Source organism: Pomacea canaliculata, linkage group LG10, assembly GCF_003073045.1.
Source record: "Pomacea canaliculata isolate SZHN2017 linkage group LG10, ASM307304v1, whole genome shotgun sequence".
NCBI classification, from domain to species: Eukaryota; Metazoa; Mollusca; class Gastropoda; order Architaenioglossa; family Ampullariidae; genus Pomacea; species Pomacea canaliculata.
Window position 1 is genome coordinate 24,554,205 of NC_037599.1, and position 21,811 is coordinate 24,576,015.

The 21,811-nt window shown below is 44.0% G+C and overlaps 1 protein-coding gene across 1 annotated transcript; it reads right to left on the reverse strand.

The window, feature by feature from the left end:
* Positions 1 to 816: 816 nt before the first annotated feature.
* LOC112574475 (gastrin/cholecystokinin type B receptor-like) lies at positions 817 to 21,750 on the reverse strand. Its single transcript, XM_025255575.1, is given in 8 exon segments — positions 817 to 1,616; positions 1,926 to 2,195; positions 2,373 to 2,630; positions 2,924 to 3,102; positions 3,569 to 3,664; positions 4,348 to 4,470; positions 4,473 to 5,334; positions 21,197 to 21,750. Coding segments are annotated over 7 exon segments (1,218 nt in total). The 5' UTR covers positions 4,642 to 5,334; positions 21,197 to 21,750; the 3' UTR covers positions 817 to 1,493.
* Between the last annotated feature and the right edge of the window lie 61 nt (positions 21,751 to 21,811).

The window sequence follows — 21,811 nt, forward strand, 5'->3', positions numbered from 1 at the left end:
GATTGCAGCATCGGTGACCATCCTCTGTTTATCGCCGTCATCGTCACCACAGTCCCAGCCTGCAAACTTCTGAGTTAGTAGTGGGCCTACACTAGTTTTGCAGAACTGGGTGTTATTGTTGCCTGACGAAATACCATAAGTTGTATCTGCTACATAAGGCAAATTTTACCTCAGACTGGTCGGTTGCTTGCATCTCGCGTGAATAAAAGATATTTTACTTTCTGCCAAAGAATCAGACTAACTTGTGCCGTTTCACTATTGTGAAAAGGGTTTCTAGGGCAGTGGTTCTCAAAGTGAGCATAAGTCAGGTGGTCCGCGGCTGACAGTCGTCAGTCAGAAAAGTGATGTTTAAAGTGATGCATTCCTCTCATCAACATTTTAATTACAAAGAACGAGATATTAGTTTTATGTCAACTTATTACTATACCACTGTCGCAGAAGGACATTTAGTTTTGAATTGTAATAAAACAAATGCGGCAATTTAAATTTGAAATTCATAGTACAGACTGATTTTTAGGCCTTGGTGGTCCGCCATATTCTTTACTTAAGTAAAGTGGTCCGCGGTCCGAAAAACTTTGAGAACCACTGTTCTAGGGGACCCACGAGGGGGGCTAACGCAGTCCGTTGTTGACTTTGTGTTCATTATCAGAGATTGGGAGCAGTTTCCTTTAAGCACTAATTGATTTCAAATGATCTTTTTTTCAGTCTCAGTTAGCAGAGTGCACGTCTGACAACCGTACAACAGGATGTGAACCATGAGGGGTTTGTACAGCTTGTACTGGGTGGTCAAACGTGCTTGTGCTTTCCTATAATCTGAAGGGAAGTTAGGGGCACAACTAAAGTCAATGGCAGGTAAATCGCGTAATATGACAATTGGACGCACATGTCTGTACTTCATGCATATTTTAGAATCGTAGATATAGTTACAGCAATAGATTCTTCATAACCAACTCATTCTCCTCTAGGCCAGACTAAAGTTTTGGCACATTTATGATGACAATAGTATGAGGAAAAGCGAAACCCCAAAACACATTTTTTAAGGAATTTCAAAACATTTGTTTACAAATGTTAGTGATAAAAACGTACTTTGTTTAAGTCATGTTATTTATGAGAAATATTAACTTAGTAACATTCCTTTTTTGTCGATTACGTGGCCTAATGTCACATCAGTATAACACACAAGTAAAGCATAATAATTATCTGCATGCACCCCCACACCCACCCATTCAACCCTCCCACCTGCCCTAACATAAAAATATCAGGAGGCGCAGCTGTAGCTTGTCTCTCCGCCATCACACTCTGTTCACAAGTTTTAAAAACAAGATAAATACACGTTCTGCTTAAACTCTATGTTTAGGTACCAGTAATATTAAAACATAAGACAGTCTTCATTTGATGTGACAGCCACAGGCGAGGACCGTCAACTGCAGTCTTTAATTGTGTGTACGGCGCTCCGCAAGTGGGTCACACGTTGTCTTCTCCATCAAGTGGGGTCACAGTGGGTCATACCGCGTTGATGTGGTAATAATTCTCTCCATCCAGTTGGTCAAAGTTCGTCTGGCAGGTGATATGTGCAAATGTGTTTCCTCCGAATGGCGCGTTCTCCAAGAATCGAACTGGGAAAACAAAAACACAAAGTAAGACAAAATGGAGGAAATGACGTTAAAGGAAGCAAAAAAAATTGTGATAGTGGTTAATTCTTGATGTTCTATATTTACAGGACGGAAAGTTTAATGATGCATTTTGACAAGACAGAAAATAAATATTGCGTCTTGACGAGATGGAAAGTCGATTTTTATCTCGACAGGATACAATTTTGTATAACGGCAGGAGATTATTAATTATTATTCACAGATGACTGAGATGCACTATATAAAAGATGTAAACATGTGAATGGATGTGTGGTCTTTGTTGACCTTGCTGACCTTACTACGGGAGACAGTTTTGCACTGGCACCTCAGGAGGCGGAGCAGAGCCTGCTGGAAGGCGCGGTGCATCAGGCAGTACAGCACGGGGTTCTGAGCACTGTTGGAATGGCCCAGAAGTACGGTGAAGGGGTACAGGGGGATCAAATGCTTGGACATGAGGGGACTGAAGTCCAGACAAATGTTGATTATGTAGTAGGGCAGCCAACAGACGGCAAACAGGAGAGATATGATGATCATCATTAGTGCCAGCCGCCTTCTGGTCAGCACCTGAACAATTGGTGATTGGTTAAGCTGTAGTTTTCTTCCCATTATCCTCTCCTTCTCTCTCTCTCACACACACACACATACACACATATTAGAGTGTGGTATTATGGTGTGTGTGTTTGCTGGTAGTGCAGGGCATAAATGCATTTCTAAAAGTTTTGGAAGAAAACCTAAGCCTACCAATTTTCCTTCGTTTGTGATGAAAGAGTTTTGTCTTGTTAGGGTTTGGTCTTTTGCCCACAACGTGGTGCCAGTGCGCATGTACAGGAAGACGGTCAGGGTGCCGGGTATGACGTACACCAGGCCCAGGAAGACAACGCCATACACCTGTCTGCTGAAGTCACTGGGCCAAGCCTCTGTGCAATATTGCACTGACAAGTCCGACATAGTCATGCCCAGCTGGTAAGCACTATTCACCCCAAAGTCATGGCTCTCCACCTACAAAAACACGGCGAGGACGCTGAGTGCGATTCACTGTTTTCACGTACCACCAATGTTGCGACTAGCAGAAACAAGAGCAACACAAGTAGAGCGTATCCAGAAAAACATTGTCACATATAAGTATTGCATTTATATATTTTATCTGTGGTTCACTCTAGATTTCCTTTTACTGCCAGTCGAGATTAATTCTTTCACCGTTAATCAAGGATCATTAATTCTAGTGCGATGTTGAAGACACATCCTCAGTGATTGCCCCTAATGATTGGAAAGAAATGGACATCATTAGTTACCTTGCGCACAACTAGAATGGGAATGACCAAGATGGCGGCGAGGAACCACGTGACGAGAATTAACTGTTTCACCCGTCGCACGGTGAAGATCTGCCGGTTCTTCATGGGGTGCCTGATGGCGAAGTAACGGTCAAATGCCATGCAGACGATGGTGAGCACGCTCGCCACGATGCTTATTCCTGTCAGACAGACACACGGATACGGGAGGACGCAAGACACGCGCATGGACACACGGACACAAGATATACAATGGACACACGGATGAGGAGGACATAAGCCATGAAATGGACACAGGAATACAGGAGGGCACCAGACACGGACACGGAAACTTAAGCAACTGCATTGAGACTGCATAGTTTTATGGAATTATTCCAACTATAAAAATAACATTCTACATGATATTCCTCATTTGTAATTGCATTTCTTTATTTGAGAATTGTCAAGCTACCTTTATTCTCGCACAATTTCACAAACATAGTAATTTTACTTTCTAAATTTCACTCACTTTTACATTTTTATTGTCATTTTTGTTATTCGTTCAAACTGCATCAGGGTCAAGAGAGCTTAACTAACATGCCATTTCAAAGGGAGATAATTTGTGTTTAGCATTGCAAAGGTTCCAACAAATATTGATGAGTTAGGTACCTTGCAGATAACCGGTGCCCTTGCACATGGAGTTGCCAAACACCCAGAAGTGATTGACGTATTCAGCCACCGTAATGGGGATGCAAAAAACTGCCACTGAGTAAGACATAGAGAAATCGTTGTTCAGACACCTCGTCGATAGAGCAGCTACAATATTGCTTTCATTAGGGAACGTGTGAAGAGCACAAAATGGAGAACAAGTCATCAAGTATGCTACATCAAAGAAATCCCAGTACTTCTGTACACAAAAGTATTTTTTAAATAAAGGATTAAAGAAAGTTTTTGAAAACACTTTAAAAAGCGATATTTGTCAATACACAAGCATTTGTTAGAAACGCTGCGATTATAATGTACGCAGCTTACTCTGCCCTGTACTCAGGAAGAGAGTCCTTTGTGCTGATATTTAATTGTTGTACACTTTTTTTCCGCTCCCGCCCTCCCTCTCTCTCTCTCGCACACACACACACTCGGACGCGCGCGTACACAAACAATTGACTGACAGCCCTTGTCTACAGCCTATTGAGGTCCGTCTTCATTATTGTTTAGAATTAGAACTATTCCAAAGACATCATAACAGCTCGATGTTCTTTGCGACACAAGAAGCTGCACCGAGACATGAGCAAGTATTTATCTTTTACAAATATTAAGACAATTCAAAGCAAGAAATTCAACCACACACTGCCCCACAGGACAGGATACTCATCTCCAGAAGACTTTTCCTGAAGAACTTCATCTCCTTGAACACACACGCACCTTCATTCGCTATCTGATTTACTTACCTAGCAGGTCGGAGATGGCGAGGTTGACCAAGAAGAAGTTAGCGGCGCTCTTGCGCATCCTGGGGTCCAGCAGGATGACCAGAAGGACGAAGATGTTGCCGACGCTGGCCAGGAGAAAGACGGCACATACACACTGATGAGAGCAATGTTTGCCACTGAGTGGTCGGCCAGCATGGTACCGGGGTCATAGATCTCCCCCATCGACACATTGTAGTCGTCGCTGGGTGCTCTGGTGTTCGTCAAGTAGCTGTCATTGGCCAGCTCGATTTCGTAGATGAGGTCAGGTGACGTCATTGTCTCGAGTTGAAGGACGATACGGAGAGTGGCTCACTGTCGTCTTCACCAGCGCCACCAAAACACCAGGCATCCACAGAGAGACAACTTCTGGTGTGGGGTCAGGACACCACCACTAAGGATGTCGAGAATACTGGATTGTTCTCAACTAAGGTGACATTGTGACGAGCTTTCACAGAGCTACTGCTGGTCCACGTGAACACGGATGTTGGAAGGAATTCACTCTGCACCATCCGGGAACTAGAGCTCAGGCAATAAACAACATGTTTACAAGACTCCGCTTTGTTAACATGATAACTATGAGCAATTACATCCACAGATAAGCCTAGAACATTCATTTATTTTATCTTGGTTTTGTTCTTTCTGTTGTTTTTTTTTTCTCTTTCTATTGTCTTAGAATAAAGTTTTTAATTGCGTCTGTTTACCAGCACCTGAGGTAAGCGTGAATGGCTGACTCCTGAAAACACTGCCTTCTGGCGGTTGTGACAGGTCTTAAAAATGTTTCCTAGAAACCACATTTCACACAAAAAGAATGAGTGAAATCACTTTTTAGAAGCATGATTTCCATTAGAATCCAGCCGATCATGGACGCAGATGTTTTGTCTTTCTTTTGTCCTTCCTCTGCCGGAGGACTTGATAAAAAGGAGTTCTTCTGATCGCCGCGAGACTGTTGTTTCAAAACAGTCCGGAAACCTTAGACAAAGAAATAATTCATCATTCAAAAAACAGATGTTTCGCATAACTCATAATGGAGATTTTCATTGGCTAGAATCATTGAACAAACTAAACGATAGTCATTTAACTTCTTGGTGGTAAAAGGTACATTTTATTATCATCTCTTTATCTTAAATAATTTATTTTAAAATTATTTTGTCGATAAATTTATTATCTGCATAAATAAACATCGAAACAAAGAACAAAGTTTTGATAAAATCAGCTGTCGATAAACCTGTGAAGACATGTACTAAAGGTTAGAGTAATGACGGATGTTAAACATCTATTAAGGTTAGAACTAGGTCTTCCTCATACATAAAATTAGGAAGAGAGAGGTTTTGTCTTTATGACGATGTTAACAACTAAAGGTATAAAAGCTGTAAGTAAATGAGCCAAATAATTTCTAGTTCTTTCCATGCACAAATATTCGCACATACAAGCACTCGCCAACACAAGCATTCGTTCAAAGACGAGCGTGTTCACTCATGCATACAACAGGAAGTTGTAGAAACATCCCACAGATACCCACAGGTACCGAACTTCAAGTTATGACAATTTTCTATCACACTGTGACTATAGATACCAGCATTACCGTGTTACTTTTCTACTGCTACATCGCAGCATTGACATCAGACTACAAAAGCTGTTGTGCAGGTTGTTGACATAAACATCAGGTGGCAGCCACTGGCCAGGTGTTTCTTTACACAAAGACATTTATCTCTGCGCCACTAACTAGACAGAAAAATCACTTCCGAGTCTGGCCATCTCTTGCAGGATTGTGTGCTTGGCGGAGGTTTGTGGCTTCAGGACTGGAGGCTGACTTCGGGATGCAGGCTCAGAGATGCTGAAGAATCGCGTGCGCTGTCAGGGTGGCTGCTAAATTTAGATTGACGAGAATTCTACATGTGCCTTAATTCCATTACCCTTGTTATCGTGCACAAAGGATTTTTGTGAAGAGGGTAAAGGTCAGTCAAAGAAAAAAGTGAGTATGAGATATATTCTCGTTACAAAACCGCGATTGTGTACCTGAAATAAAACCGCGAAACCAAAGTCTGTGCCTGACATAAGACCCAGAACTCTGAGTAAAAAGACTTCTCTTTATTGTTGTGCAGACCAGGATGAGAAAAAATGAAACTGTAATGATAGTCGGATGCTCTTTTTGCCATCCATTATCTCTGCATCACCGATTCTCTATTCACCAAACAACATCCTGTGAAGCAATGGTCAGCACAGGTACATGCAGTGACCAGTAAGTTTCAAAGGAAACTAAGGTTACAATCTATGAAGTTGCTTCATGAGTTCTTCTGGCTTCTTCTCCATAACAGAAGCCCCGAGTTCGCTGAGATCAGTCCATTATTTCTCCATTTACATCGCTCGACTAAATACTGCATTTTGTTCTGGCCACACACTGGACATTGTCCAGCCTCATCCACAGAACTGACGACTGACTAGTTATTGTATCACTAAGTAATTCTTCCTTCTCATGTTACACCTGGGCAAACAGCATGTTTTCACGAAGTCTCAACTAGTGACCAGAACATGTTGCGCCATCTGGAAGAGACCTTTAGGTCCGTAACTCTACCTGAAGCACTGTTTATTTTAGTGCGTCTATCATCACTCATCAAACAACCATGAGAAAATATCTATGCCTTTGACAAATGAACTGATACCGAAAACTTTCAGTAAACGTTTTCAAAGACCGACCTTAATGATGCCGACTGTAACATCGCTAAGGTGAACTTTGTTAAGTGGATGGACGGACACCGATAACACCTGCCTCTAGCTGACATTCATTCCTAATGTTTTCATTCCCATGATTTGCAGCCTCTGCTTTCTTCAGGTAAACGAGAAGAGTAACTTTCCGTAGAAACTAAAATCCTTTTGATGCTCCCTAATATAAATTTCCTGCAACAAGCTTTGACTTCAATCGAGTTCCGAGGTCACTCTAAGGTCACAAATAAAACTGCCATCTTCTTGTCTCCCTTAGTGTCACTTAACTCTGTTTTCTCCTCCACCTTCACTACTATTACTCCTTTCACACACACACACACATATTATTCTGTCAGATGATGGACTGGAGGCAGAGGGTTAGGGTTCTGTACAAGAAAACTAAAATGTAAAGGAAAGCAGAAATGCGATTATGGAGGACGTGAAGTGATGTCTCTCAATCTGGTTATGGGGCCAGAAGGTCTGGTGGTACCGTACGTGTGTGGACTGGTCACCATGCTGACAAAACCCTTCACACGCCGAGATGAAACATCGCAGTTTCAAAACTTAGTACAACCATACAAGTTCCAGAATATCTTTGCTTCGTAATGCAGAGGAAAAGGATGAAGGATCACAAATCTGAAGGATGAAACGATTTGGTTTGGTTATCCGAGATACATCAGTGGGCGAACCGTTGAACCCACTGGTTCGAATTGGACACGTGATCTAATTTTCCCCAAATCGGAGTGGAAAGCTACCTTGGTTCTTGAGATTAAAATGTATAAATGTCTTTATTCCCACAAGAAGTAAGCCGTGACCTCAGAAATATACCCGGACACCGTTAATTAACAAAGAGTTCCACCTCACCCTGGCTGTAGACATCACTGTGACTTATGTCAAGGTGTGATGTCGGCTTGTGGACTCGTTCTGTACCTTCCAAGAATTATACAGATAAACAATACTAAAAAATATCAATTTCTAATTCAAAAATATCAAACAAAACAGATGCTAGGTCTGGAAAAGCAAAAAAAAAAAAAAAGAATAAAAAAAGTAGAAACCACTGTTTCAAAATTTTATACATTTTTCCATTTTTAGCAATCATCTGTGTGACAATCAGACTAATACTGTGAAATACATACACTGAAAAACACACAAAAGCCTTGATTTCTTTCATTCCGTGTGAAAAGTCGCTCGGAAACTTAAGTGATGCTCAGTCACAACTGAGGTCCGCTTGCATCCATCACCATTTGGACGGAGAAACCTTCTTCCCTCCCAACAGTCTTCTTGTTGCCCAAACCTTCCTTGTCCTCGCAGGATTTCTACCTTCTTGACATCAGCTGTCGCCCACACAGTCGCCACATAAGGCTTCAGGCAAAGCTCGGCTTTAGAATTCCGGTTTTCAGATTATTAACACGAGAACAACACGTGGATGTTTGCACGTCCCACGTTTTTTGCACAGACTGGGATTTGCGAGAAACTTGCTTTGCTTCGTCCAAAAATATGGCATCCTCGGTTTTTTTTTAACCTGTGGTCCGTTTCCCTTTTTATTTTTGGAATGAGATCCTGGACAAAAAATAATATATTCCTTAACAGAAAATTAAAACACGCGTTAAGAAATAACTCTTTGTTTGTAAACAACTCTAGTCGGCTCTACAAAACGGAAGGGCTTTTTAAAAGACACGATGATATGTGTAGTTTCTTTTCACTTGTCTATGAATGGTCGGTGATACAGTGGTTAAAACTATATCATACTCGTCATCATCATCATCATCATCATCATCATCGTCGTCGTCGTCGTCGTCGTCGTCGTTATTGTTATTAAGCCTTGCCTTTTTTTTGTTCATTGTGTTACGGAGCTGCAACAAGTATCTCATGAGTATTTTACTACACTGTGGCGTAACCAGTGGTTAAGGTGTCACCTGACACTGACAGTGAAAAGGAAAAACAAGGCAACGCGAGCTCCTGGATTCGAACCCACAGCCAGCTTGTCAACAACGCATCAAAAGCCAAAATATTCGGGGTCGAATCTCGAATCATGGTACACTCTTTATGTCACATGTTTACAGGACTGGCCGTGGGCTGTGTGTTCAGGAGCTATGGTTACCCCCACACTTTGTTACACTCCTCCGGGTAGAGCCGAATGTGTGTCTGCGCACCTGTGTGTGTGTGCGCGCGCGCACCTGTGTGAGAGAGAGAGAGCCTGCCCGCCACTAACAGTAAATTTGCCAGATTTGCCACAGTGGAATTAGCCAGTCATTGTTACCTCCCATAACCCATAACAACAGCTGGAAACACGAATGGTCAATTAGGTTGCATAACTTAATGTCAAGGCGACCAACACAACAATGTTGAATAAGATACGTAGACCGCCATGACCCCTGACCCACACAGGATAATTGAACACTTGTCTGCATATTATGGGCGCTAACAGTGCAATTCATTCTGTACATGACCAGTCGCAGTTATTAACACTCATTTCGTCCCTCATGTCCCCGACAGCTCCACATTATTGGTTCGTACGCATGACAGCGGCTTAGAATTTCTGAAAACATTCCTTTCTTTATATAGAAACTAATTATATTTCTATTCAATATTTAGTTTTTTCTGCATTTTTTTTTTTATTTGTCATTTATATTTTTTGTGCATTTGATTGGATCTTCTGAGACTGGGGCCCTATGTGGGATGAGTTCGCTTTTAGTGCCCTCTACCATACTGGGCTTAAGAACCCTCTGTCTGGAGAACCCTTTTGTTTGTTTTATCCAGACTTGATTACTACAACTCCTTGCTTGCTGACTGGCCTGTATACCTTCTTCACAAACTCCAGAAAGTACAGAAGTCTGCGTCTGGTGTTTAGAGCATCAACGTTTTGAGCGCGGAGCTCATTGTAAAGAATTAAAGAATGCGATCATACAACAGATGCTCTATAATCAGACACCTGTTCACATAACTCCTCTCGTTACCATGAACGTGGACAATCCATTTTGCTGGAAGCAGTGTGTCTGGGGGTCAGGAAATGTCTGGGTAGCCGCTGCAGTGTGAGGGGAAGCCGACACGCCCGCCACCTACACGGACCCCGGCGCTGGACTAATTGCAGAAACGTGCAGTTCTGTGAGGAGGGGAACACCACGGACATTCCCCTCCACCCACAACCACCAAGAACTGAGGACAAATGTAAGCGAGAAAAATGAAGCAGGATACAGAGCACTAATCGAAGATTTGCAAGGCTGGAGCCGTATGGTAGCCGATGTTAATTGATGTTCTTCTTGAAGACCTGTCAGACGATAGAGAGGACGGCGTGAACCGCTGGGTGGACATCCACCCACAAGCTCGCAGACCGCCAAGTGGCTGTCGAAGATCAACTCACGTGTGACATTCACTTTCTTGAAGAAAGGAGAGAGAATCGCAACAATGCTAGAGACTCTGTCTCCATATGTTTGTCTGTTGGACTGTCTGTCAGACTGCATAGCTCTATGAATGCATGTGTATGTGAGTGAGTGCATGAGTGTATAATTGCATGTTTACAATGTTTCCCTTTTCCTTCTTTTCTTTTTGGTACTTTTTCTCTTCCATTTTTCTCATGTTGATTTTCATGCTGTTCGTTCTTATTCCTTGTGCAAGTCTTCCTTTGCTAACGTTTCTTCACAACCGTTTTGATGATCAGTTCCAGTAGTTCTTGAAGACATTTCTCCCACATTTTAATTTTTTAACATAAACATTTTAGTTTTCAAACATAAAAGGTGTTATGACAAGAATGGCAACCCACAAGATTCAGACTTCATAGGATCTTCAATTCCAAGCTTTGCAAAACTTGGTTAAAAATAAGTTCGACTTTACTCTTGAGGTTGGGAGAAGCTGAAGATTATTTCATTACAGTAAACATGAAACAGCGAGCATCGATCCCAGCATCTAACATCTTCTTTCACATTCTCATGGTTTCTTGTCATCCAACTTCTTTGGTTCTTGGAACCTTTCACTGGTGCAAAGCCCATTTCCCGCTACACGTACAGTCGCTGAAAATAAATAATGTGGACTAAAACCTCTCAGACCTAATCCTCTTGGACTTAATCCGGTTAAAAGCTGTTCTTGATCATTAATTTTACCTCGAGCTTATCCAGCCCCTGCATCTCTAGTGGAAGGTGAAAGTAAGGCAGTGGTAGGAAATACCAGGGTGGAATCTCAACTAGAACACATTAAATAGAAACATATAGTAGATGCTTATTAAGGAAACATATTACTCTACATCAAATACAAAATAAGACTTCGCGAAGGATAAGAATGTCAAATGTCTGCATCTGGACAGTGACAGTAACAGTGGCAGACTGGACATGAAAATTCTCTCTCTCACCGGTTTTATATTCTGGATGAGCTGTATCCGTATTAGTCATGTAGAACGAACAGGTTTTCCTGTGGTGTCGGGACCAGCAAACCCTCACCGATAACAATATCAAGAGATTCTCACATTTCATCGACAAAGCACTGGCGGGGGTCCGATGGTCTAACTGCTCCCCAGCATGACCCCCACAGAAAGCAGCAGCTGGATGACAAACAAAGCCCACGATGGGGGAAGCAAAATGGCGGAGTTGCTGGAAGCGGACTGTTGCTGATGGTACACAGCTCGCGTGTCTCCCCTGAGCAGCGCCGGAAGAAATTACTTCTAGAGCTGAATGACCGCTGTCTGTTTATTTCCATCAATTTCAGCCCCTGGCATTTGATGATTCCCGCCTACTGGCATATTTCCCAGACGAGCCGTTAATGCTGTCCTGGGCGCCTAAAAAGTCCTGTCCGACCACGTGGTCATTCAATCTCAGAAACAGTCTGCCGTCTACAGCACTGTCCGTATCTCTCTATTTTCCCCTCTGTGTGCGTGTGTGGGTGGGTAAGACAGAGACAGAGAGAGACAGAGAGACAGAGACAGAGAGAGAGAGAGTATTTGAAGAAATGGTTCTGAGGCTCAGAAGAAGTTGGAAAAAAATCACCACTGGTTGCCAGAGATCCCCATGGTTCCTGTTATCTAGTTGGCTCTTCTCTCTCTGTCGGAGAATATTGTCTTACTTCCCGTGAAAACAAGATCCCTGAGAGGTCGGACATTGACCCTTGGGTTTATTACTCACTCCATTAACAAGGCTATGTTGTCTCAGATATCCTCAAGCCTCAAGATTCTCACACATTATCTTCCGTCTGCCGGACCCTGAATTTCCTCTACTTCTCTCCATGTTAACAATCTTGTGTGATTCCAACCGTCCTGATAAGATTGCAGCCAGCGGTCCATTAAGGACGATTGTCTGCAGAACAAGTGCCTGTTGGGGGGCTACAAGGACTACAAAGACACAACATCCTTCCATTGATCATCGATGATGGTCTTTGTCTTGCCACGAGGGTAATGGTGGTGAGTGAAGTCCATAGTAAAAAGACTTTTCTAATTAGCCTGGTGACTACTCCATAAAACAACTTAAGGTCGTTAGGGAGCCAGCGGGTCTGAAGCCAACTGCTTACGAAGCTTTGAAACCAAACTTGCTTTTGAAAAAAAAAATATCATGCCTGTCCATGGGAGGAGACTACAAGATTATCTGCTGTTCTTCAAATGCATCCACGTGTCATCAACTGGCAGAAGAATAATTAGTCCCACAATGGCAATTTGTACACAAAAGGAGTAACGAAAATTCAGGAAGCCCAGCCCAGATCATAATTAGAAGTAAAATACTTTCTATGAGCTTTCCTGCGAATACAAAATAATAAACCTTATAACAGTGCTACAGTGGACACATAAAGGAAATTCATATCTTTGAGAGCTGCTACACACAATGATGTTATAGACAGGTAAATGGTGTGTAATGAGATATAAAATATCATCATCAGCCCCTACCTGTATCTGAATCTTTCTTTCAACTATTTTACGGAGGATGTTTTTTTATTTTATTTTAATTTATTGCGCTCTTTAGAAATTGTTATGACGGTAAAATAGCAAGCATCGAATAGTAGAAATTGTCTGTCTGTCTGTCTGTCTGTCTGTCTGTCTGTCTGTCTGTCTGTCTGTCTGTCTGTCTGTCGGTCTGTCTGTCTGTCTGTCTGTCTGTCTGTCTGTCTGTCTGTCTGTCTGTCTGTCACACACATGAAAGATTATTGTAGCACAGTCCACTCGACCTCCCGCTATGGCGATGTCGGCCTCTGACCACAGAATCAAAAGCTTTGTGCGCCTTGTGAATATTTCTCTTACAAACCTCGACGATTTTCATCAAGTCGCAAGCCTTTGTGAGGATGACATCTTGATCCAGTCATCTGGAAACTGTCACAACGATGACAGGCAAATAACTGCGCGTGTATCAGCGCGCAAGGGAGGCGATCGGAGACGGTGCCATTGAGATTACCTCCCGCATGAATGTACCATTTGCCTTCAGAGAGCTTTTTCTTCTGCTTCCTTCCTCTGAATGATAAATCAAATACACAATCAGATAAGAAGTCTGCTGTCCTACTTCCTCGAAGACCTTTTATTAATGGCCTCTGTCCAAAAACTTGTTTCTGTGATGTTCACTGTGGATACAGCGTGTAAAGACAGCGACAGAACAGTAATTACAGTTTTTCTAACTTTGAGTGTCACTGGCCTGTTTGGTCCTAACTGACAAAGATGAAAGTGTAGGCTGGAGATGCACCTCAGTTGCTGTCATTCACAGACCTGTTTACTTGTAGAGAGGTGGACATCAACCAGCAATAAGAACAGAAGTAGATGCATGTGACCATATAAGGTGAGCCTTCCAGTAACCACGTGACCAAGGGCTCGGCTAGGACTGGTCAGTCAATAGACGGAAAACCAAAGCCGCGCAAGCTTAAAAGAGACCAACAGAAAATGTATGTAAAACAGGTAAAAAAATGTGACCTTTATTCTTTGCCCTTTTCCTTTCGGAAGAGACTAGGTAGCTAGGAGACCTAGGAGTGAGACGGAGGACAGCCCCGCGCTGTGATGGCGGGTCAAAGGGAGATCAGGTTAGCTTCTCGAGGAACTGTTTTCTTTTAGTACTAGACTGATTAAAATATTTGTAAGCCTATAGCTGCGTGGTCTTGGAATGCCTTCTTTCTTCTACTATCACTTACTCTTTTCCTTCCTCTTTTTCTTCTGTTACTCTCATCTATCGTCTCTCTCTCCCTTTCTCTTTTTGTTAGGCGATTGTCGCGCGGATCTAGGTATATCCCGATAGGGCGGCTCGGTTACAGAAGAAATTAAAAAAAAAAACAAAAAAAACCCTGCGATTCTTACCTCATATTTTTGCACGACAATCACTGTGGAAACCATCCTCCTGAGATGTGACGTGTGCAAGCGCCAGGCTATCATCCCTGCAGGTGAGAACCGGAAGTTTGCTGGAGAGGGTTTTCATGGCGAATGCATCGTGGGGATAACTCATTGAATGGACGAATAAAGGATGGAATACGTTTTCCAACGAGCCAGTGGATGTGTGAAGACGGTTATGAACCCTGACTTGCTGCTGGATCCCTTCATTTCACACAAAGACATCTAACCACAGTGCGATGAATGGAAGGCAGACGATGCCACCATCCTAATTCTCTTCCCTGTACCATCCTCCATCCCATCCCATCTGCCTGCAATCTGTTCTCCATCATCATCACAGACACCTCCCTGCACCACCATATTAACTCGTTTGTCGCTCGGCTTTTACAGCTATTCATCAGATCAGTGCCATCAGACCCTCATGTTCCGGCAACGAGGGTTTGTTCGCTAGTTGTAACCAGACTTGATGATGGCAACCTGTAGTCGCTGCCTTCATGGTTTGTCTTGTGGTGCCAGTGGATCATACATCTTAATATATCTGTACACTCTGTGTGTGTGTGTGTGTGTGTGTGTGTACGTGTGTGTGTGTGTGGAGGTAGATACAAGCAGTGGAAATAAAAGTCGGACTGCGATAGTTAAGACTCCATGCCATGAACATCCTTTGAAAGAACATCGATTTGCTGTCAGCATCTCGCCAGGCTGCGGTGATCTCTGGGAGGAAGTTGCCCGTTGAAGCCAGCCTCCGCCCGCAGGAGAGCGCTTGACGTGGCTCTCGTCTGCTTTGTCTTATCCTCGCAGTGCATGCTGGGAAGGGCTTGACGAGGGTCGTGCCTGCAGCCGCCGTCAGATCTCACGCTCATGTCAGGGACATCAGATCGTATTCCGCCGTCAGGTGGCGTGCTGTCCTGTGGATGCCAGACAGGTGGTGGAGGCTGGGATGGTCGGCATTAATGTCGTCTGCTCTCGTGTGCAGGTCACTGGGCTGTCGCTAATCCTCCTGGCACGTACGGGTGAGCGTACACACCAACACGCTGCAGGCAGGTGGGACACCCTGGGTGGCTGCACACGCAAACACGCCTGCAGGCGGTGGAGACATAATTGATAAGCCCTCATTAAGTCCCGAGCATCTCAGCTTACAGGGGCACGCCAGGCGGCCATGTCTTAGTCTGCTTGACACTGATGGATGCACAAAACAAGGAAGACAGAAACCCATTGGTTCGTTCCCCTGTCTATCGATCAGAAAGAAAAGTATTATTGCCTTAAACAAATCTCGTTAACTTTTTCTTGGTATTATTATTATTCCCAATTAGTTGTTACTAATAATTTGTCTATTTCTTATAATTCCTTCACTGAAAAATATTAAATGAACATTGAGCTCGCACCCATGCTGAGAAATGCGCTTTACGATTTCTATTATTATTATTATTATTATTATTATTATTATTATTATTATTGGGGTTGCTTCTACTGTAAAATGTCATCTAGTAGAGCATTTGAGACAGATTTTGTTGTGTTTTAATGTTTACTTCAAACATTTTCTGTTTTGCTGCTAAATGTGTTTGTTCCCTTCCATAGCAACAGGTCCCGTGCTAAATGAACAACAAATAAAATATTGTAATCACTAAATTAACTCACTTATACATTGATGAGAACATCAATTCACGCTGGTGGATCAACCCATCCTACTGTTGATGTCTCAACCCACCCCGCATACTTTAACACTAATGCATCAACCTGCTCTCTAAAGCCGGTACCCGACACAACTCACTCCTGCATATGTTCTACAGTTCTTGATACCCGGTTCCACTTACAAGTTCCTCAGCATCTAACTGTTGACCAGGGACTGCCTGCAGCTCTCATGTCCACAGTCACTGAATACACGGTCACGTGATGTCTTGTGGGGGAGATGGAGAAAGTTTTCTAAGTGAATAAACTTTCTAACAATCCACTCGTGGAGTGTAATTGACGGGTGGTGTACCTCCTCGTGCAGCAGACATCTTGCCTTCATTTCGTGTCGTCACTGCGACAAGTCGCCCTGTCAAGCGGAACCGGTGATGAGAGGCGCATGCGCGTGAGACAGGTGAGATCTCGCAGGACGCCGGAAATGTGTCTGGAGGCGGAATTCACGGCGGAAATTTCGAAAGTGGATCCCGATCACCCTTGCCCCCCTTGCCCCTCACCTTCCAGTAACATCTCAAGGGCTTTGTGGGCGTCCAGACAGAAGGTCTGATGGCCGGCCCTAGCCTCCTTACCAATGTCCTTTCAGTATGCGGAACACGTCAGATCCGGCTGCTCTACTGCCGCTGATGACAAGGAAGAAAAATCGATTTCCTTCTGTGTTCAATAGTTTACAGTCCGCTACATAAGTACAGACAGGTAATAGCATGATCACTAGTACATGAGGACAGACGGAGACGAAGAACACACCTCAATCATTCCTTTTTCCTCTTTTTCTCACTTCTTCTCATTCTCCTCCATCTCTCTCCACCCTCCACCCCACCAAACTCTCTCTATCTCCCTCCCTCCACCAGGTTTTGTAGGTGGAAACTGATTATTATTTTGGTAGGTTTCTGTTGAAGGCACAGATAGGATTTTGTAGTCAGCCACACTTGGGATCAGGTATCTGCAACTAAGAAGCCATGGATGTCAATCTTGTTTTGGTTTCTTCTCTTTGTCGCCCACTACCACGGTCTAGTCTCCATCTTCCTACTCATCTGGCCTTTCACTATCCAAATCCGTTCGCTTCTCTGTATCCTCCCTGCTGTCAAAGCTTTATCAGTAAAGGAATCATCCTGATATAGATGTTGTTTCCTACCTACATCTGTAGGTCTTCTCCTTGCTGCGGTTTGAAATTTTGAGGAGATGAAAGTTTTAGGTAGGAAGCCTTATTTTATTACTCGTGTGAGTTTATTCCGGAGAGTCTATCAGACTCAGAGGTCAGTCAGTTCAGACCTTCCAGGATGTATGTACAGACAGCATATGACCCCACTCGTCTGTCCCTCTTCCTCTCAATACCTTCCAATTCCTTCCTGTTGTGTCCGCGTCCGTCACTCACTCCAATCACATTCCATTCTGTGTGATGAGCGGACTAATCCGAGAAGACCGCCATGTACTGTAATTACATTTAAGTCCTGCTGACATTAGCACCAACAGCTGGAGGTGGGGCTGGAGAGTGAGGAGGTGGGGAGGTGGGGCTGTGCCAGACCTTGCTGTCGTGACTGTAGGTGTTTGACATTTTCTTCTTCCTTCCTTCTCCTCGGCTGAGGATGAGATCTCGCCACGAGCGGGAACATCACGTGAACTGTACCAGCCTCCTGCTCCTTCCACCGGCACTGACACAAAGACTGACCTTTGGCACCTACCTGCCCCCACCACCTGTGGACACCCAGTCACGGAAACCTTCGTCTGATAAGTACATTCTAGAAATTACTTTTACGGTTGGTTTCTTCAACTCTCTGAATAATCACAAAAATATTAAAATAATTGCCACAGCGAGTAGAAAATATAAATAATATTCAAGATGTGTGCTATGAAGATAATAATGTGGTATTAACAGGCAACACAAGCATCAATTAGGTATATGAGCATAAACACACATAAACACCAGCGCGCACGGATATAAACATACACATACATACTCATGCGCACACAAAAACCACGCATACAAGCACGAACCCGCAAACACGCTGACACACACCCTGACACACGCTCTCACACACACACACACACTTGTACGCTCGCTCCAGTGAGTGCCAGCCTTTGATGTTTGTGTGGATTACAGCGACCCTCCAATTATCGGGGTGCACCAAGACAAAACACTGATCTCGCTGATTTGCAACCCTCCCGATCTGCTCGTGCAATCACGTGTCCCTATCAACATGACAGGGCTGACAGAAATTCCAGCCCTGAAGGGTCTGCAGGCTAAGCAGGGTTACAGAGTGTCATAAAAGTCCTGGACATGTTTGTCAATATGTCCCCAGCTCAGCCTCCATGGCCGCCGCTCAATAGCCTCCCTGATGTCAGAGGTCACAGGCCACTGAGGTCATCTAAACTTCCATTGATTCATTAAGCATTTCACACGGCTTGTGGGTTCGTCTATGTTCCAAGATATTGTCAGGGACTGGAGTGAATTCTCTGTCTCTCACTCGCAAATAAACAAATGTAAAAGAGTTAAAGTAACCAAGAAAGCAGGTAGCTTAGTGATCGAAATGTTACCGCCGTTTAGTTTACATCTGATCTTCTAAAAATAGCAACTAATCATAACTTAAGCTCATCAAATACTATTGTTATCATTCTAGATAATATACAAGATGAGCGATGAGAATACAGTGTGACACGTGACTACCAGGTGTGGTGCTAACCACCTCGGTGTCAGCCTCTCACCTGTCTGTCACACACATCGTTCTCTTGTCCTTGCTGACCGACACGGAGGTCACAATGAACAAGGCGATGAAAATAGTAAGGAGAAAATTGATGACAATAACATTCCGGGGCTGTGACAGACAGACCACAGGTGAGGACAGACTCACGAAGATGTGAGTCCACGAGCTCACACACACTGTAGGTTGGAACATCCCACCGTCACGTGGTCACCCAAGTTGAACCCTGGAGCACTAAACTATAGCTAATGTTTCAAGTGTGGTTTATATCTGTGCGAATGCACGTCTGTATGTGTCTCTCATACACACATACACATGAATAGATATTTATGTGTTCAGACACGTGTCACTTATAAAAGCTTACCTTGCCTGATGTCCACCTGCCCCTACTCTCGCTGACCGCTTTGTTCTTTCATCAGGCGCAGACAGTTTCTATGGCACTCACTCGCTCACAGACTCTCGTCAAGGCAATACATCCTCCCGTCGGTGTTTCCTGAAATTTTCTGATCCCTGCAGTGCGAGTATCCTCCAGCTCCTCAGGTGTAAACTTGCCGACAGCCAACTGAGTGCTTTAGCAGGTCCACCTCCTCCACAGGCCAGCGCCCCACACCGCACCTCTCTCTCTCACACACACATGCACACACACACACATGAGCCCACACACACACACGTACACTCTCACATGCACGTGCTCACCGGCAGGCTAAGCGAAGGGCGAGACGGAGAGGGTTACCGTAAACTATTTTATCAAATATTACCAAATTTATCACTATTTTGTTTTGCATGAAAAAAAATCAAACCAAAAAACGTTGACTACCTTTCACAAATTGGTCCTCGTTAGAAAAATAAGTATCTTTACCTCATCTTAGTGATGTGACTCGACCAAGTAGAAGGTAGCAGCGACGGTAAGTGGTTCACCCTGTCCACATCGGCAAGGAACCTTCTCGTGACGTAGAAGAACCTTTACATTTTCTGTAGTTTGTCAAGAGTATTCCACTCACATCTCTTTCACCGGAGTACTTGCTACTGAGCCTCGGGTGCAGGACCTCCATCAAACACTGTGTACCCCAATGTCAGTACGAACACTGAGAGGAGGAGGAGGAGGTCTGACGGTAGCTACACGTAAATGCTAGCCACTCAGTGAGTGACACCAGGTAACATGCACACCTGTGTCCGGCCATAGATCGCTCACCTCAACAGCTCCACCTGTTGCGACCTACTCACTACCAGCAGTCGGGACACTGGAGCTCGCCCTGCTCCTCCCAGGACATCTCTGACCGCCAACTGTGTCCTGCTAAAGTGCGCGCGTGCTGCGGGCAAGTCGTTGTGCACGCGCCTGCAATGTTGTGATAAACAAACAAGTAAACACGCTTTGATTGGCAAATAAGGCCAGCGTGTCACGTGTCACAGAAAATGGGCACAGTCACGTGATATGGTCATGTGAGTGCAGTGTACGCTGATCGTCATGCATTACACTGCGAACTTCGCACTCTGCGTTACACTGTGTGAACTTTGCACTCTGCGTTACAGTGTGAACTTTGCACCCTGAGTTAAACAGTGTGAAGTGAACTTTGCACTCTACGTTACACAGTGTGAAGTGAACTTTGCACTCTACGTTACACAATGTGAAGTGAACTTTGCACTCTACGTTACACAGTGTGAAGTGAACTTTGCACTCTACGTTACACAGTGTGAACTTTGCACTCTGTGATAGTCTACACATTCTGTACAATGGATGTCAATGTGAGGCGCTTGCTCAGGTGCTGGACTGTGAGAAGTAGATTCTATGTAAACTGTTTTTTACTGTGAGTACAATTGCTACACATTACAAAACTCGTCTCCTGAGTGCGGCTGATGTCGACGACGACTGCAGGACACCTCAACACCTGACCGTTAAAATGCCGTTAATGTCCGCCGAGCTGACTGGCGCTCGATGACGTGAGGACTGTACAACCAGCGGCGACCTCGTCAAACTCGGGCCAAGCGATCGGCAACGACAGACCGTTAGTCATACAAAGGATGGAGGGATGGCAACTTCACCCATTAAACCATCTCGATGTTTACAGAAGTAATAAAGTAAACACAAGGAATGTTCGGCACAGGTGCAATTAGCATATCGTGTTTTAAGTGAGCGAAGAAAGAACAAAATAGTGAAATTGCTCTGACCTTTATGCGTCTTCCACGGTTTGGAGAAATGGGAGGAGATTATGTAAGTATACATTTTGCTGGGGAAACAGTGAGATAAATTTACTTTGTTCGATAAATTAAATTAAATTTCGCTGGACGAAGATTTGATTTGCGTTCTGCTATTGAACGGGAAAGATGTACAATGTGTACTTGAGTGTGTGAGTGAGATAGAGACAGACAGAAACAAAGGAAAAGAAAAGTGAGCCAAAGCTGATAAACCAGTGAACAACGGAAAGACAAAGTGAAGGAAACATAAAAGGTGCGCTACCGTCAAGAAACAAACACTCACCTGTGTCCCTCCCAGCTGTTACCTGATGTTCATGTCAAAGTTCACAGCAAAAAGACGAGGAGGTGAGTGGCCAGTGCTGCACACCTGTTTGTGTCTACTCGCCTCCCTCGTATCATCTGTGTGTCTGGCCGCTCGTGTGCTCTCCAAAAAGTCCGTTGCTCGTGTGAGGGCGCTGCAGTCCGCATGTGCACTGCTCCAGCCAGTGTCCTCCCCTCCCCCTCCCTGCCTGCCGAGCACTTTAGCGCAAAGCTTCCTGGGAAGTCAGTACTAGCCGTCCTCGTGGTGATCACACATGCTGGCTCGCCATAATAAATAGTCCAGCTAATGATGGAGTGAGGACAGGTGCGGGGCTGTATTACAGAATGATTACCGAAAAACGTATGAACCTGACAATCTATTTGTCCCCCTGACTTTTTATACCTCTATATTTCTCCTGACAGCAGCAGCAGCAAGTCACATGTTAAGGTGTGAGTTTGAGTTACCACGAACAAACATCGTCTTCAAACCAATGTTGTGATTTCAAGGTGTGAAAACAAGTGTTGCACAGGCGTCCTCCCGATGTTCACCGAGTCCAGGTTTTCAATTCACAACATTGACAGTAGAATCACACAAAGG